At 40.5% G+C, this 15,444-nt stretch overlaps 1 protein-coding gene across 1 annotated transcript in view; it reads left to right on the forward strand.

Annotated features, from left to right (window-relative positions):
* COL6A6 (collagen type VI alpha 6 chain) overlaps window positions 1-15,444 on the forward strand; it is a 142,464-nt gene that overhangs the window by 97,239 nt on the left and 29,781 nt on the right. Inside the window, exons 25-31 of the mRNA XM_070236962.1 lie at window positions 2,197-2,259; window positions 3,319-3,369; window positions 5,234-5,269; window positions 6,238-6,300; window positions 13,036-13,098; window positions 14,261-14,296; window positions 14,417-14,453. Coding sequence (XP_070093063.1) covers window positions 2,197-2,259; window positions 3,319-3,369; window positions 5,234-5,269; window positions 6,238-6,300; window positions 13,036-13,098; window positions 14,261-14,296; window positions 14,417-14,453 — 349 coding nt within the window. The remainder of the gene's footprint in view (window positions 1-2,196; window positions 2,260-3,318; window positions 3,370-5,233; window positions 5,270-6,237; window positions 6,301-13,035; window positions 13,099-14,260; window positions 14,297-14,416; window positions 14,454-15,444) is intronic.

The raw sequence follows: 15,444 nt of genomic DNA on the forward strand, positions 1-15,444 counted from the left end.
AAAAAGAAGAGAGAAGACTACTAGAGCATGTGGTGTAGCAGTAATGGTCTAGAAGGGAAAGTTTGGAGCAGAGACAGTGCTGCCTTCTTGCCCTGGAGAAGGCTACATGGGAAGTGGTGTGTGTCACTGGTGAGAACTGAGTTTATCTTACAGTAAGGAAGGATGTGTGTGGGCAGATATCATGAATGTATAGAGAAGGTTTGCATGAGAAATGAAAGCACTCTGTGGGGTGTGATAGAAGGGGCCAATAGAGCCTCTAGAGCTGGATATAGGTGAGAGTGTGGAAGGAGATAGATATGAGCAGGGTAGTTGTGCCAAAGAAGATCTTTGTTAATAAGAAGAACTTTTAAAGGGGAGAGGGCAAGAATTTGGGAGATGAATGCCCTCAAAGCAAACCCAAACCCTTTTGACAAGCCCAAGATGGACTGAGCCCTCTAGACTCGTTATTAACTGAGATGAGCCCCAAACACTTACTCCTACCTTACTCGAATAATCTCAAGCTCCCAGGGAGGCAAGCAACCCTGCAGTTACTCCTGGGCTCAATACCTAGCTGTACGAGTAACAAAGTGTTTGACCCTGCACAAGCCATATGGCTCCCCTTGTTTCTCTACCCTAAAGCAGATGTTCTCAAACTTCCATGTGCATAAGAATCAGCTTAGAAGCTTATTTTAAAAGGCATATTCTTAGGCTCAATTACAAAAAACTGATACCAATGAGGTTCAGAAATTTCCTTTTGCATGTGGACCCCAGGTATTGTGAGGCTGGTGGTCCCAGAGCACGCTTTGAGAGCCAGTGCCCTGAAAGAAAGGCCTCAGGGCCCGTGGTCTGCTTCCCTCCCATGGAGCCCTATTCTGTTTCACCCCCAGAGTTCAGTGCTGCTGGACAGTTGTCCATTTGCACTTCTCACACCTACTGTGTTGCCTTTATGTCCTTGAAAATTAGTTAACCACTCCCACTGCTTAAGTGTGGACTGTGCACACTTCCACTCTCTTTCTTCCAAAGATGACATTATGGAAAGGGCAGGGAGGAGTAACTAGACAGTGGAGAAACTTGACTGCCACCACCTCAGCCAGATGATCAAGGTTACCATCCGAGTGGTGGCCATGTTGATAGTATACATTCTTGATGTGATCTGACAAGAATGGCATTTTACCTCTGCGGTCTTTGTCCCCAACCCATAAAACCCTACCTAATCCTGAGAAAAACATCAGACAATACCCAGTTGAGAGACATTCTACAAGATACCTAACCAGTATTCCTCAAAATTGTCAAAGTCATCAAAAGCAAAGAAAACCTGATAAACTGTCAGTCTAGAGGAACCTAAGGAGACATGACATGTGGTCTTCTGGATGGGATCCTGTAGCAGAAAAAGGATATTAGGTAAAAACTAAGGAAATTTGGGCAAAGTTATGGGCTTTAATTAGTAACAATGAATCAATATTCATGTATTTGTGGTGACAAATATGCCCTACTGATGTAACTAATGTAACGTAGTGTTAACAATCGGGGAAACTAGATGTGGACTACAGAGGAACTCCCTGTACTATCTTCACAACAATCTCTAAATCTAAAATCTGAAACTTTAACAATCGATCTTTTATTTTTGAGAAGAGGAGTTAACCTTCCTTTGTAAGCTGTGTTAACTTTCCTGAGGAGCCAGACTGCCCTCAAGATGGTACTGAGATTGATGTATAACCCACAGTAGATGTTGTACTAGTCAGAAGGGAGAAACTATTGCCAGGGATGTCCTGCCACCTTGGTTATCTTGAGTGACACTTAAAACCTTAAAACGAGATTAAGAAGTCTGTCCTCTTTGCAGCAGCCAGATGATTTGCATGGATCATCATGGAAAACAGTTTTGTTACTTTTTTTAAACAATACAGAGCTTCCTCTTTGACTCACGGTAAGATATTTCCAAGGGTGCGGTTCATGGCACCGAGCTGCCTGGATGGCAGCTCGCACTAAACGACACATCAGACTCTCAGAGGCTTCATTTATCAATGGAGGAGACCTCGTGAGCCAACAGCCCCAGTTCCTCTGTATTGCTTGCACAACTCACAGTCTTGGCCACGAACCCATTGTCACTGTGTATGATACACATGGAAGCAGTTGAAAATTGTTGTCTTAGTGCCATCGTTTCTAATTTCCTTTACAAAACACCCTAATAAGGACACGTTTCACTGTTCTGTTTGACAGGGAGAACCTGGAGACCTGGGAGAAAAAGGAGCTGCGGGCCTTCCTGGTCCTCGAGGCTTGCCGGTTTGTGTTTTATCCTTGCCTTTGATCTGGCCCTTGGAATCTTTTAGGTCAATGAATATCGGATGTGGTTCTCCGAAGAAAGTATTAAAGATACCATCCCAATCTAGCTCTATAGCTTTCTAGAACTTGAGATGTTATTCTCATCTTTGATTAGTTCCTTGGCCAACTTTTCCAAGGTGGCAACTTCCTGGGTACCAAATATCCTGACCAGGATGCTTTTGAAGCCAAATAATAAAATGGATAAAACTTGTCTTTAGCATCCTTGTAACAATTTCTTCCATTCTTTCCTCACCTCAGAATCCATTCATCAGAAACCCAGCCCAGCCTTCCCCCAGCGCTCAGGACTTCTCACTAAGGCCCCCACAAGGGTCTGACATTAGCCAGTGCCCAGACATTTAAGAGGTCTTATTTTTATCTAGCAAACTGAAAATAGATTATAGGGGCCGGCTCCATGGCTGAGTGGTTAAGTTCCCACGCTCCGCTGTGGCGGCCCAGGGTTTGGATCCTGGGCACGGACATGGCACCGCTTGTCAGGCCACGTTGAGGAGGCATCCCACATCCCACAACTAGAAGGACCTGCAACTAAGATATACAACTGTGTTGGGGGAGGTGGGAGATTGGGGAGGTAAAGCAGAAAAAAAAAAAAAAAAGAATGGCAGCAGTTAGCCCAGGTGCCAATTCTTAAAAAAAAAAAAAAGATAAGAGCTAAGGTATGAAAATGCAAGTGTTATTCGGAAGAGATAACGCTACTACCTCCTTTTATTGAGATTACTATATGTCTGAAATTTTCTCATTTAATCCTCATAAAAAATCCCTGAGTAGGTATAATTATTATTCCCACTTTACAGATGAGACAAGTAGGACTAGCATTGTCTGTATCTGTTATTGGGAGTTGCCTTTACTACCACTATCACCAAATGTCAGTGGCCTGCCTCACAGGGAGAATCCGCTTCCTAATTTCTCCTAATCAAACTAAAAACCTGGCTGTCTCGCTCTCTTGGGAATGGGCTGACTCTATCTGTGGTCTGGGATGTTGGTAACTAATTGCTTTGTCTACAGGGAGATGATGGCGCCCCAGGTTATGGTAGCTTTGGGAGTAAAGGAGCAAAGGTAAGACACATCGACGGGAAGCTGGACATTTTCCATTTATTTTTGTTGCTTTTTTTCCCCCGCATTTGAGAAAAAATAGAAAGCAGTGACTCAGGCAGTCTTGGACATTTGGAGATAGATTTCAATAATTTATTTGCTGATATTCCACGAGGAATGTGGTAGAGGAAAAAACAACTGGATGGTTTAAATTGCAGGCAACAATCTAAACTTGGAAATTAATTGTCTGTCCTTTGCAGAGATGTGCAGCCAGACGACTTGTTCCAGCCCGAGCAGTGCGTCTAGTCCTAGCAGCTCTGGGCTCCAGTTGCCCTGGGGAGGCGCTCCAAAGCCTGCCCCCGTCTCACTAGAATTCCTTTAGCCGTTACTGAGAGGGTTTACAGGGCCTTTCTAAATGCATCTGGCCAAGCAGTAACTTAAAAATAAAACTTTGTATCTTTACATCAGAATGATAACTTTCCATTGTCACTGAATATTTAGGTGTCTGGAAGTGAGATAGATAAGTTTACCAAAATCAGTGATTTTTATCTACCAACAGTAACCACTTAGAAATCGTAATAATGTCCACAAAAACATAGTATAGTTCAGGATATTGTTTCTGCAAAATGTTTGATATCTATGACAAAAAATTACTGAGATATAAAACTTCAATAAGTGGAGACATGCCAAGTTCTTATTGGAAAGTCTAAAATGTCATAAAGGATTCCAAGGGAAGTCCCAACGGGAATGATGCAAAAGGCTGTCTGGAAGAATAAACAGACCCAAAAAAGTGAAAATTTCTTTGAAAAAGAAACAACTAGTGAATCAAGGATTTACAGTGAAATTTTCATTAGAATAGAGTAATTGAAAACAACCTTAATAGCTGGTAAAAAGAGAAATATTAAGTATCCTGTAGCATTGGAATATTAGCCATTCTTTAAAATGAATGTAAATGAAGTTTATAATTATGTAAAGAAATTATGTGACAATATCAAGTAAAAACTCAGAAAAAAACCTTTATCCCAATTGTCTTACATTTTAAGAGCTTAGAAAAAATATGACAAAATATTTATAATGGTTAGTTCTGGGTAGTGAGATTTGGGTGATTTTTCTTGTTTCTATTCTTTTGTATTTTGTATATGTTTAAGGAGATACTACTTTTAATAATCAAAAATAAACTTTATTTTTTGGGCTGGCCCCGTGGCCGAGTGGTTAAGTTCGCGCGCTCTGCTGCAGGCGTCCCAGTGTTTCGTTGGTTCGAGTCCTGGGCGCGGACATGGCACTGCTCATCAAACCACGCTGAGGCAGCGTCCCACATACCACAACTAGAAGAACCCACAACGAGAAATATACAACTATGTACTGGGGGGCTTTGGGGAGAAAAAGGAAAAAATAAAGTCTTTAAAAAAAAAAAAGAAAAAAATAAACTTTATTTTAAATATTTTTTTCATTGAATGAGGATTAGCATAGCTCTTCAACCATAGTCTGTGGCCAAAGTAAGGTAAACAGAGGACCAGACACTGATGAGCTTCAGATGCCAGGCTGTCCGAATTTCTCCACTGAAATCCGTTTTCAGAGGGCTGTTTCAGAGACATGTGGCCAAATCACCAGCTATCCTGTTATAGGCCTGATTTGTAATTCCTCAGATATATACATTTATCCACTTATCTTAGGTTGTCATGATATTTTGGTGAAACCAGTAAATAGTTTAATTTAGAATTGGGAGTTCTCACTCAAATAGTGCTGTACTGTTTCATTTTCAATCGTTTTGGCCCTTCCTTGGTTCAGAGGTACTAAAACTAATTAAGGTCTCAGGTAAAATTGGAGTCAATACAAACCTCCCTCAGTGATATGTGCATATGTTAATTTTCCCTCCTATTAATTACAGGGGCAAGAAGGATTCCCTGGAGAAAGTGGACCTAAGGTATCATGTACTTCATACTGACTAGAGATCAGTCAGATATACTGCTGGGGGTCTGAAATGTATCATAGGACGATAGAAGGATGGTTAATTATAAATGAATAAAAAGAAACCTTGGGGCCGGCCCCGTGGCCGAGTGGCTAAGTTTGCACGCTCCGCTTCCATGGCCCAGGGTTTCGCCAGTTTGGATCCTGGCAATGGCCATGGCACCATGTCAGGCCATGCTGAGGCAGCGTCCCACATGCCACAACTAGAAGGACCTACAACTCGAATATACAACTATGTGCTGGGGGACTTTGGGGAGAAGAAGGGGGAAAAAAAGGAAGATCATCAGCAGATGTTAGCTCAGGTGCCAGTCTTTAAAAAAAAAAGAAAGAAAGCTTTATGGGGGAAAGGAGGGAAGAAAGAAGCAGAACTTTTTTTAAAATTTCATTTCTAGTCTTTCAACTCATAGGTAGAGGAAGAAATCATCCTTGTTTTTCTCCTCACATGTACTCCTTCCCCTCTATCATATATATTTTCTTCTTTGCTCAAAGGTAAGTAAAATGTAAGGAAAACTGAAATTACTTGATTTTACCTGGCTCAATTTTCCCCATGTGCTTATGAGTCACCTTCAGATAATGTGAGCAACCACGTCCTCTGCCTTAAGGCTTTCACTTCTGCTAGAAACATTCACTGAGCTCAGTAAATGCTAGGCCCTGTGATAGGATCAGAGGACACAATGAAGGGCACAGTTCACATCTCCAAGGAGGCTGTGTTCTGGCTGGAGTGACAGAGTGGAACAATGAGGATTCAGTGTACTGTGTAGAGAGCGATAAAAATGGTGGGGCGGGGGCACACTTCAAAGAAAACTGTTAAAGATAAAAATGTATATGAAAAATGTCTTCATGTTGGAATCAGTTTAAAAACACATTGACATATATCTCTTTGACTTTAATAACCATTTTATTTTATTTTTTGAACTTATGTAGGGTGAGATTGGGGACCCTGGTGGTCCAGGAGAAACTGGACCCAAGGGAGTTAGAGGCAAGACGGTAAGCTTCTTAGATTCCAGTGCCTTACAACCTCAGCTACTCTGGGAAGTCGTTTTTCATGCCTTTACAATCATTTGAGTTGTCACTTGTTCCCAAAGACTTGTAAAGTGTGTGTGTTTCTTATGGCAAACTTGGGGAAGGGAAGTGCATGTATTACTCATCCTTCAACGTGGGCAAAAAGGCACTGAACTGTTTGCTTTTAGTGAACAAGTTCACCTGTTCTGGCTGTCAAGGTACCATTATTAGCACTAGAAATAAATTTTTTTTTTAAGGAATCCTTGTGGTTCAAGACAGTTTTGCAAGGCCAAAATATGGTCAGTTTAATCCCATCTCCTTAGCAGACTCAGGGCAGCCTAATGCCCACTTGTATCTTGCCTTCACTATTAAGGTTTTGTTAAACTGCTTTTAATGAGGTGGACCCTGAAAGATCCTCTCCTCCCTTAGCTCAAGGGGGTCCCTCCTTCACTTTGTGGCGAAGTTCTCATTTAGTGTTCTGTACCTGAACGTGCTCTTGGTATTTCACAGAGGGGCTTAGATGTTGTCCAATGCTTTGGATCACTTGGTAGCAACACCAGTCTCCAGCACATCTCATAGACATCAGCATCCTTGGGTTCCAGTGGGTTTGGAATTAATTTTTCCATTTGCTGACTCTTTATATATCTTAGACTGTGTATAAATGAGCGAGCTGTTTTATGAAAGAGACAATCTTATGATAATTCTCTCTCGATACATTGTCTCTTTTCTTCAGACCAGCAGTGATCAGGCAAACTGATCTTAACACCATGTCAATTAGCAGGGGGAAAAACACAGTCTGATAAAACTTGATACTTGAGGTGGTTTTCCTGTTTTGTCATCACAGTTAATTTTATTCTGTTTTTTTTATAAAGTATAATTAGAACTTTATGTGTAGAGACTGTGTATTTGGGTTTTAAAGGGATACAGAATAAAGAAACTATTCTTTCCTTCTATCCTGCTTGTCCCAAGAGGACGGCTTCCCAGCTGTAATTGTTTTCCTCATACATGTTTTTGGGTGACTATCCTTTAACATTATGCTCTCAAAAAAGAAAAAGAAGAAGACTGATATAATTAGAAAGATAAGTGTAAAAGACTTTCAAATTAATCCAGATGTCGTCTCCATTGGGATGTCTCTGGACCCTTTCCCTCGGCTTGTTAATGAAGTAGTTTACCCTTCAACGTTGGAAGCTTGCTAACAAGTTCAGCTATTTGTTGGGTTCCCTCCCCACAGAGGCACATTAATCATTCTTAAAAAACAATGAACTAGTGGGAAATATTTAACTTTTGCTCTTGGCCTTTGATTACTTGAAGTTTTTTTCCCCCACATTGGACAATTTATCATCGTTTACGACTTGCTCATTTCACCTGCCAAGCTGCTTTTTCCACATCTGTGTAGTTGTGAATTTGAAGTTGAAGTTTAGACCCTGAAAACTTCCAGGTTTTCCCTCTGAAAGGGCTGAAGTTTCTGTTGGAAGATTTTGGTAAAGCTTTGCCTTGAATTTTGAATGCCTCTTTGGTTTTCTTGAAATGATTAAATTCCTAATTTAAGTTTTCTAAATCTTCACCTTGATTTTTCCCCCCAACTGAAGCATTTTTTAAAAAATTTGCCATGATTTTTAACCTGTCTTATTTTATGGATACACGTATATTTGAACGTGTTTATATTTTTTATCGACTTTACACATGCTCATACTTCAGGGCAGGGCTCTGGACCTCAGCACAATTGACGTTTTGGGCTGGATAATTCTTTGTTGCAGGGGCTGCCCTGTGCATTGTAGGATGTTTAGCAGCATCACTGGCCTCTACCCACTATGTCAGTATCAACCACCCCTCCCTCCGCCATTCCATTGTGACAGCCAAAAATGTCTCCAGACGTTGTCAAATGTCCCCTCAGGGGCCGGGGATGGCACAAAATTCCACCCTCCTCGCCGCCCCCAGTTGAGACCACCAGTTTAAAGAGTCAAATAATTGTGCAAAGTTTGTCTTGAAGAAATGGCAATCCCTTTGCCCCTTCTCTCCTCTCTCTTATTTTCCAGGTTGTCTTTTTGCTCTACATTCTGGGGGATTTCTCTGACTTTATTTTACAAAGTTCTTCTCCTATTTTAATTTTCAAGAGCTCATTTTTGTTCTCTGAATATTCCTTTTTTTACTATCCTCTTCTTGTTTCCTGGTTGGAACATCATCCTTTCTCTCTCTAAGGATATAAATTAGTAATGTTTAAGTCTTTTTTGCCCAACATGGTCTGTTCCCTGTTATTGTTGTTGCTTTTCTGTTTTGCTCTCTATTTCTTACATGTCTAGGGAATTCTTCCTATTTAAGAATTGAGGGCAAAAAGACTGGAAGTCCAAGGACATGGATGGAGCTGGTCAACTACACATTTCACTGTAGAGTGATCTGGCTGAGTTCTTTACTTAGCAAACCTCTGATATGAGTATCTTTGGGTCTTTCTTCTTTGTCTGGTCAGATTCTCCTGAGAACATTCTTTCAATTTCCTGCCTGAGATTAAAGGCCTGGCTGCCAGCGTTCTAGGAGTCACATGGAAAAGGAGAGCTGAGGGGTCTCACATCTATTTTGCAAGCCTTCATTGAATCTCCCTATTTTCCTTTGCGTGCTTTTTGTTTGGAGTATCATCTTCCATCCCTTCACTCCAAGCCTATGTTTATCCTTAGACCTGTGTTTCCTGGAGGCAGCTTATTGTTGGGTCCTGTTTTTTAATCCATCAAGCCACTCTATGTCTTTTGATTGGTGAATTCAATCCATTTACATTTAGAGTGATTATTGATATATGAGGGCTTAATGCTGCCATTTTATCTTTTGTTTCCCAGTTGTTCTATATATCTATTGTTTCTTTTTCCTCGTATTTCTGCCTGCCATTTCATTTTGGTGGTTTTCTGTGGTGGTTTTCTCAGTTTTCTCTTTGTTTATGATTTGTGACTCTGCTCTGATTTTTCGTTTTGTGGTTACCATGAGGTTTGTACAAAAGATCTCATAGATATAGTCCTTTTTCTGACAGCCTCTAATCTCTGTTAACCTGTGCAGTTTCTATCCCTTTCCTCTTCCCCTTCTATGCTTTTGTTGTCACAAATTATTCTTTTTTGTATTGTCGGTTTGTGACCAAATTGAAGTATTTATAGTTATTTTTTTTATGCTTTCTTTCCCTGTATCCTCTATATTATAATTAAATATTTACTAACCTATTCTGATATAGAGCTGCAATGTTCTGATTTTGTCTATATCCTTGCTCAAAGCTTGGTAACCTTTGCCTTTTTTGTTTCAGGTAGGAGGGCTCACTCCTACATTTCTTGTAGGGCAGGTCTAGTGGTGATAAACTCCCTCCACTTTTATTTGTCTGGGAAAATTTATTTCTCTGTCATATCTGATGGAAATTTTTTCTGGATAGAGTATTCTTGGCTGATAGTTTTTGTCATTCAGTATTTTGAATATATCATTCCACTCTCTCCTAGCCTGTAAGATTTCTGCTGAGAAATCCACTGAAAGCCTGATAGGAGTTCACTTGTAGGTTATTTTCTTCTCTCTTGCTGCCCTTAATATTTTTTCTTTGTCATTCACTTTTGGCAGTTTTAATTTTGTATGCCTTGGAGAAGGTCTTTTTGCATTGATGTAATTGGGAGTTCTATTATCTTCATGTATTTGCACGTCCAGTTCCTTCCCCAGGTTTGGGAAATTCTCAGCTATTATTTCTTTGAATAAGCTCTCTGCTCCTTTCTCCTGCTCTTGTCCCTCTGGGATACCTATACTCCTTACGTTACTTTTCCTAATTGAGTTGTATATTTCTTCTAAAATTCCTTCATTTTTTAAAAGTCTTAGTTCTCTCTTCTCCTCCACCTGAAGCATTTCTAGGTTTCTATCTTTGAGCTCACTAATTCTCTCTTTCATAAGGTCTACTCTATTTTTAATGCTTTCTGTATTATTTTTTTATCTCATTTATTGTGTTCTTCATATCCAGAATTTCTGTTTGGTTTTTTTAGAGCTTCAATCTCCTTGGGAAGTATTCCTTCTGTTCATTAATTTTATTCCTGAGCTCATTGAACTGTCTTTCTGAGTTTTCTTGTAACTTGTTGCATTTCTTTATGACTGCTATTTTGAATTCTCTATAGTTAGATTGTAATGTTCTGTGACTTCAGGTTTGGTTTCTGGAGAGTTGTCATTTTCCTTCTATTCTGCCATGTTACTCTAGTTCTTCATGGTGTTTGATGAATTGATCCTCTGCTGGAGCATTTGTGGTAGTAATCACCTTTTCTTATTTGGGTATAGCTTTGGTTACTTTGGTTTTGAGCTGCTTCTGATAGTATTTGAGAGCCTGCACTTTCCACCCTCCACTGCCTCTGCCAGAAGCATAGTCAGCCCTCCTTGTGCTGCTTGTGCCTCTGGGGTTGCTGGTGTTTTGCTGCTTATATGCCACTGCAGTCTCAGGTGATGCCACTGGGGTCACTAGGCTGTGAGCACTTCTGCTGCTTCCAGGGTCACCTGGGTCTCGTGGTCCTCCACTGGCTGTCTGCAGGCTTGGATGTTGCTGTCCTGTGCACCACCTGCACTGCTGTTCCCAAGTTGTCTTGGGGTGCTGGTTGCATTGCTGCCAGGGGTGCTGGGTTCACAGGTGTCACTGGTGCTGGTGGGGGCCTGGGGATCAAGGGACTTGATGCAGCCTCCACTTGTTGCTGGTGTCAGGGGTGCTGCCACTGGGGGCTGGGTCACTGGTTCTGCTGTGGTTCCTGATGCTTCTGGTTGCAGTTTCCACCTGCCACCAGTGGAGGGGAGTGGGGCAGGAGCTGTTTTTCTTCTCCTGTGCCATCTGTTCACAGTTGTGTGGGTTGGACCACCAATCCACCAACTATCATGCATGCAGGGATGCCATTGGCCGTAGCAGCTCCATAGGTGTTCATGTGTGCACAGGGCCGGGCTTGCCCCCATTCATAGTTGCTTGGGCTGCTGGTGAGGATCTGTACCCTGGATCACTGCCACTAGGGGAGTAGGAGGGGAGAGAGCTGCTCCCCTAGTTCCACTGCTTCCCCAGGATCCAGCCCACCCACCTTCAGATGTATAGAAGCCTGGATCTCTTAGGCATCCTGTTGTGCTGTGTAGGGAATCCTCTGTTGGTCAGTGGATGTCTGTTTGGTTGTGACTTAGAGGGGAGAGACAAAAGGAACAACTCACTCTGCCATGATGCTGACATCACTCTTAAACCTCTCCATTTTCAGGATGGCACTGTTGGCCCTCCACTCTGCTTAGAGTTCCCTTGTGCAGACACCTCTGTTTTACCTCTTTCTGTTGAGATGAGAGAAGGGACATTCTTCCAAATGTAAAGAATGTGGAGGAGATTTGGGGGTTCCTAAAATGATTTTCAACCAATCCTCCTCATTTAGACTCTTCCCTTCACCTCCAATTCTAGAGGCGCTTGGTGCTGCCAATTCCTAGGCTTCTTGGAATGTGTTATAAAACACATCGATTCTTGGCTTTCCCTGGCACTGGTTTAGGATTCAACTTTTTCAGATCTGCTAAGTCATTTAACACTTATATATCTGCCTTCCAACCTCTGAAGGTTTATGGCTATTGTCTCCTTTTTCATTCTCCCCATCCTTGTCTATTTTTTGCCTTTTTAAAAAAATCTATTCACCACCATTTTAGTAAGATATTGAGAGGGACCAAAAGTAAATGCATTTGTTCAACCTGCTATTTTTTTCCTGAGAAGTTAATCTGTATCTTCTATATAACATATGATCAGTAAGTTTTTTTTTCACTCAACCCAGCACACTGTGGAATATCTAAAGAACATCAATAATTATTGCTGTTCCATAGGCAATACTTTTACAAATTAAGTTGATTTTAGACAACTTCATCTTTTTTTTACAGCTTATAAATCCAGTGGCATTTTGAATGAACAAAGGAATATTGCCCTAATTTTTAAATTAAATTCTACCTTTCTTTATGATAAACTATGTTGTTAAATGCCATGGAAAACTTCCTGGCATGTAATAAGTTGTCAACAACCGTTGTTTTCTTACTGCTGTTATTCTCCAATTCACTACAGTTATTTCCAGTCAATGGTTAAATGTTTTATTGTTGTTGTTTCAAGATTTTTATATTTAAATTTTTGTTTTTCTGGGTTTTTGTTCATTGGTGTGTCTTTTAGTTTAGTCACCTACTGAATTTGGATAAAAAGTTCTCCTTTGACCCAGAAATTCTAGTTCTAGCAATCTTCCCTAAGGAAATAATCAGAATTGCACAGGGAATGACTTTATTAAGGCATTTCTTGTTAAAACAACAGCAAACCTAAATGCCAACAATAATGCACAGATTAAATGAGTCACGGTATATCCCTGTAATAGAATACTATGCAGTCATGAAAGTTGATTTTGCAAAAGGATATTTAGTAACATACAAATATCCAGAGATATATATTTAGTTTAAAAGGCAACAGGGAAAAGTATAAAATTATATTTAAAAAGAACATATACATTAATTCCAAAAGAATGAGTAAACAAAAAGACTAGAGGAAAAGACACCAAAATGTTAGCAAGCATTATTTGAAGGAGAAGGGATTGCTGAGGATTTTTTTTTTCTTTTTTGTGCTTTTTTGGAAGTTTCTCAATTTTCTAAAAGGAAAGAATATTGCCCTTGAAATTTAAAACACCCACAACCACAAACACACGTACATATATGTATAAATATAATTTTAAAATAAATAAATTCTGCTTCGAGATATCTACGGGGCTGCCAGGAGAACCAGGATCCCCCGGGGAGCTGGGACCTCCCGGACGCAAGGTAAGCCGAAAAGCCATAAATCACACTAGCTCCTTTTCTCAACTGAAAGTCATTGCATGGAGTCTTCATTGTCCAAATGTGCATGCTTTCTGTGTCTGCAGCTTGGCTACAATTTTCACTATTTTTCCACCTTTATGTGCTCAGAGAGAGGAGGAAAAAAGTGATTCAATATCAGCTGCCATTTCCCGGGAGGTGGGGGGAATTGGGAGAGGAAATGAAAAGTATTAGACTAAAATAAGATTTCTCAATTATCAGTGAATTTTATTTGTCCAGTACTTGCCTCTTCTTGCATTCAACAAGTGACCAGTGAATGAATGAAAGTGAGGGGAAATTAATAAATAATGAATAAATGATCAAAGTTGCATTCATATGGAACTTATTTTCTTCGAGAGTATGGGTGGGGCTCCACTGCATTTTTCGTTGGGTGTCTCTCTTTGAGAATAGCCAGACTTTTTCTGTTCCAAAGATGGGATTGAATACATGAAATTAAAACATTTCCACTTTGTCCTTTCTATCCCCAACTGAGGCAGTTATGTGTGTGTGTGTGTGTGTATGTGTATATTTGTATTGAGATATATATATATATATATATATATATATACACACACAAAGATATACAAATATATATATTTGGAAGACAGTTGGGATTACCCCTCCAGATGTTTGGTTTGAGTCTGGTCCTTTTGTCATCCAACCAATGATGGGACCAGATTAATGTTCAGCTCAGCTGCTGCTCCGTGGCCAAGGCAAAGCTTGGGGTTGAGGGACTCCAAACCTCTGCCTTAAGGAGAGGCAGCTGCCATGGATGCTTCAGCCTGATCTCGTTCTAAGCCTTAAGCCTGCTCCAAAGCTCTCCATGCCATTGTCAAGTTGTCGGCTCCATCCTTAGATCCTAGACAACCCTTGTCATCCAGAGATGAGGCTGGAGGAAAGTGGCCTTTGGAGGCTTGTATGCATCAAGCTTGCTGCTTGGAGTTTATTCCCCTTAGACTGTTACTGTTAACTACGTGATGAGTATCTTACATGGATTCCTTTTTTCCCTGCTAACTTAATAAGAATAAGAACCTTTTAAAGTTTTCACTTTCTGAGGGTAATGTTGGTGCACATTCTGGCTAGTGATATGTGTGTCTAGAGCGGTAAAACCACTTTTATTTTTTCCTAGGGTGTGAAAGGGGCCAAAGGATTGGCTTTGTTTTCCGTACGTATCTCCTGATTCCAGGAGAGTGCTCTTAGCACTCCATTAAAATTTATTTACTTTTAAACTTCAGCACCTGGCAGTCTGTTGGTTAATTCCTTCTGTTTTATTTCTGAACTGCAGACATGTGACCTCATTCAGTATGTGCGGGACCACGGTCGTAAGTACCCTGTTTAAAATGATCACCCAAGTTGTCAGCATTCATAGAAGAAAAGCAGCAAATTCTGTACTCAAAATTGAGACAATTTACCAGCCCATTTCTTAAAATTAGAAATGTCACTGCATATATTTTGAGTCAGCATAGACTGGTGACTATTAACTCCCTCTCTGGCTGCCAGCATGTCTATTGGAACCTGTTCCAGGCACCAAGTAGTAAAATATCTGGTGCTTTGAATCTAGGGAAAATTGAGACATGAGGTCAGAACTCTCCTGATGGGGAAATCAACCCGTGTAGAGTCACATGGAAAGTCTTTAAATGATTATTAACACCTGACAGTAACTGACAGGACTGAATTCATCTGGCGTGACAGAGCCAGCATGATAATCGGGTGTCCCGGAGGTTGGAGGCCTGACTTTGGTTTGTTGTTATTGCTCCTTTCCTAGAGAGGGATGCTTGATTACTTGGAGTAATCATTGATTACTGGACTAGTAATGGGCTCATTGATTTGCTTGTAAAATTACTCATTCTGCCTACATTTTCTTTTCTGTCTCTCAGAATTTTTAAAGCAAAAAGGCATTTTGATTTGGCAAATGCTGTTTTGAATTTGCTTTCAAAATGTTTGCCCTGAGCTAACATCCGTTGCCAATCTTCCATCAGAATATGTGTTAGTGCCATCAAAGAAATTCATGTACAAGATGAGGAGAGAGCCGACCTTTTAGTGTTCATCCGCAAACGCATAATGACTTCCCCCAAATAAACACTGTGATTGAAAAGAATGTCAAAAGTTCCCTCAAGGCATTTCAGGGAGAAACAACAGGCAAATCAGGGCCCATTTCTGTAGAGAGCATTTGTGTCAAAGACACAGACTTTTCAAAGCTTTAAATGAGATATTGATCTTAACTTTACCTTTTTATAGCAGAATGAAACCATCCATGGTGGGAATCAAAATATATACATTAGGGGGGCTGGCCCCATGGCTGAGTGGTTAAAG

Source organism: Equus caballus, chromosome 16, assembly GCF_041296265.1.
Source record: "Equus caballus isolate H_3958 breed thoroughbred chromosome 16, TB-T2T, whole genome shotgun sequence".
NCBI lineage: Eukaryota > Metazoa > Chordata > Mammalia > Perissodactyla > Equidae > Equus > Equus caballus.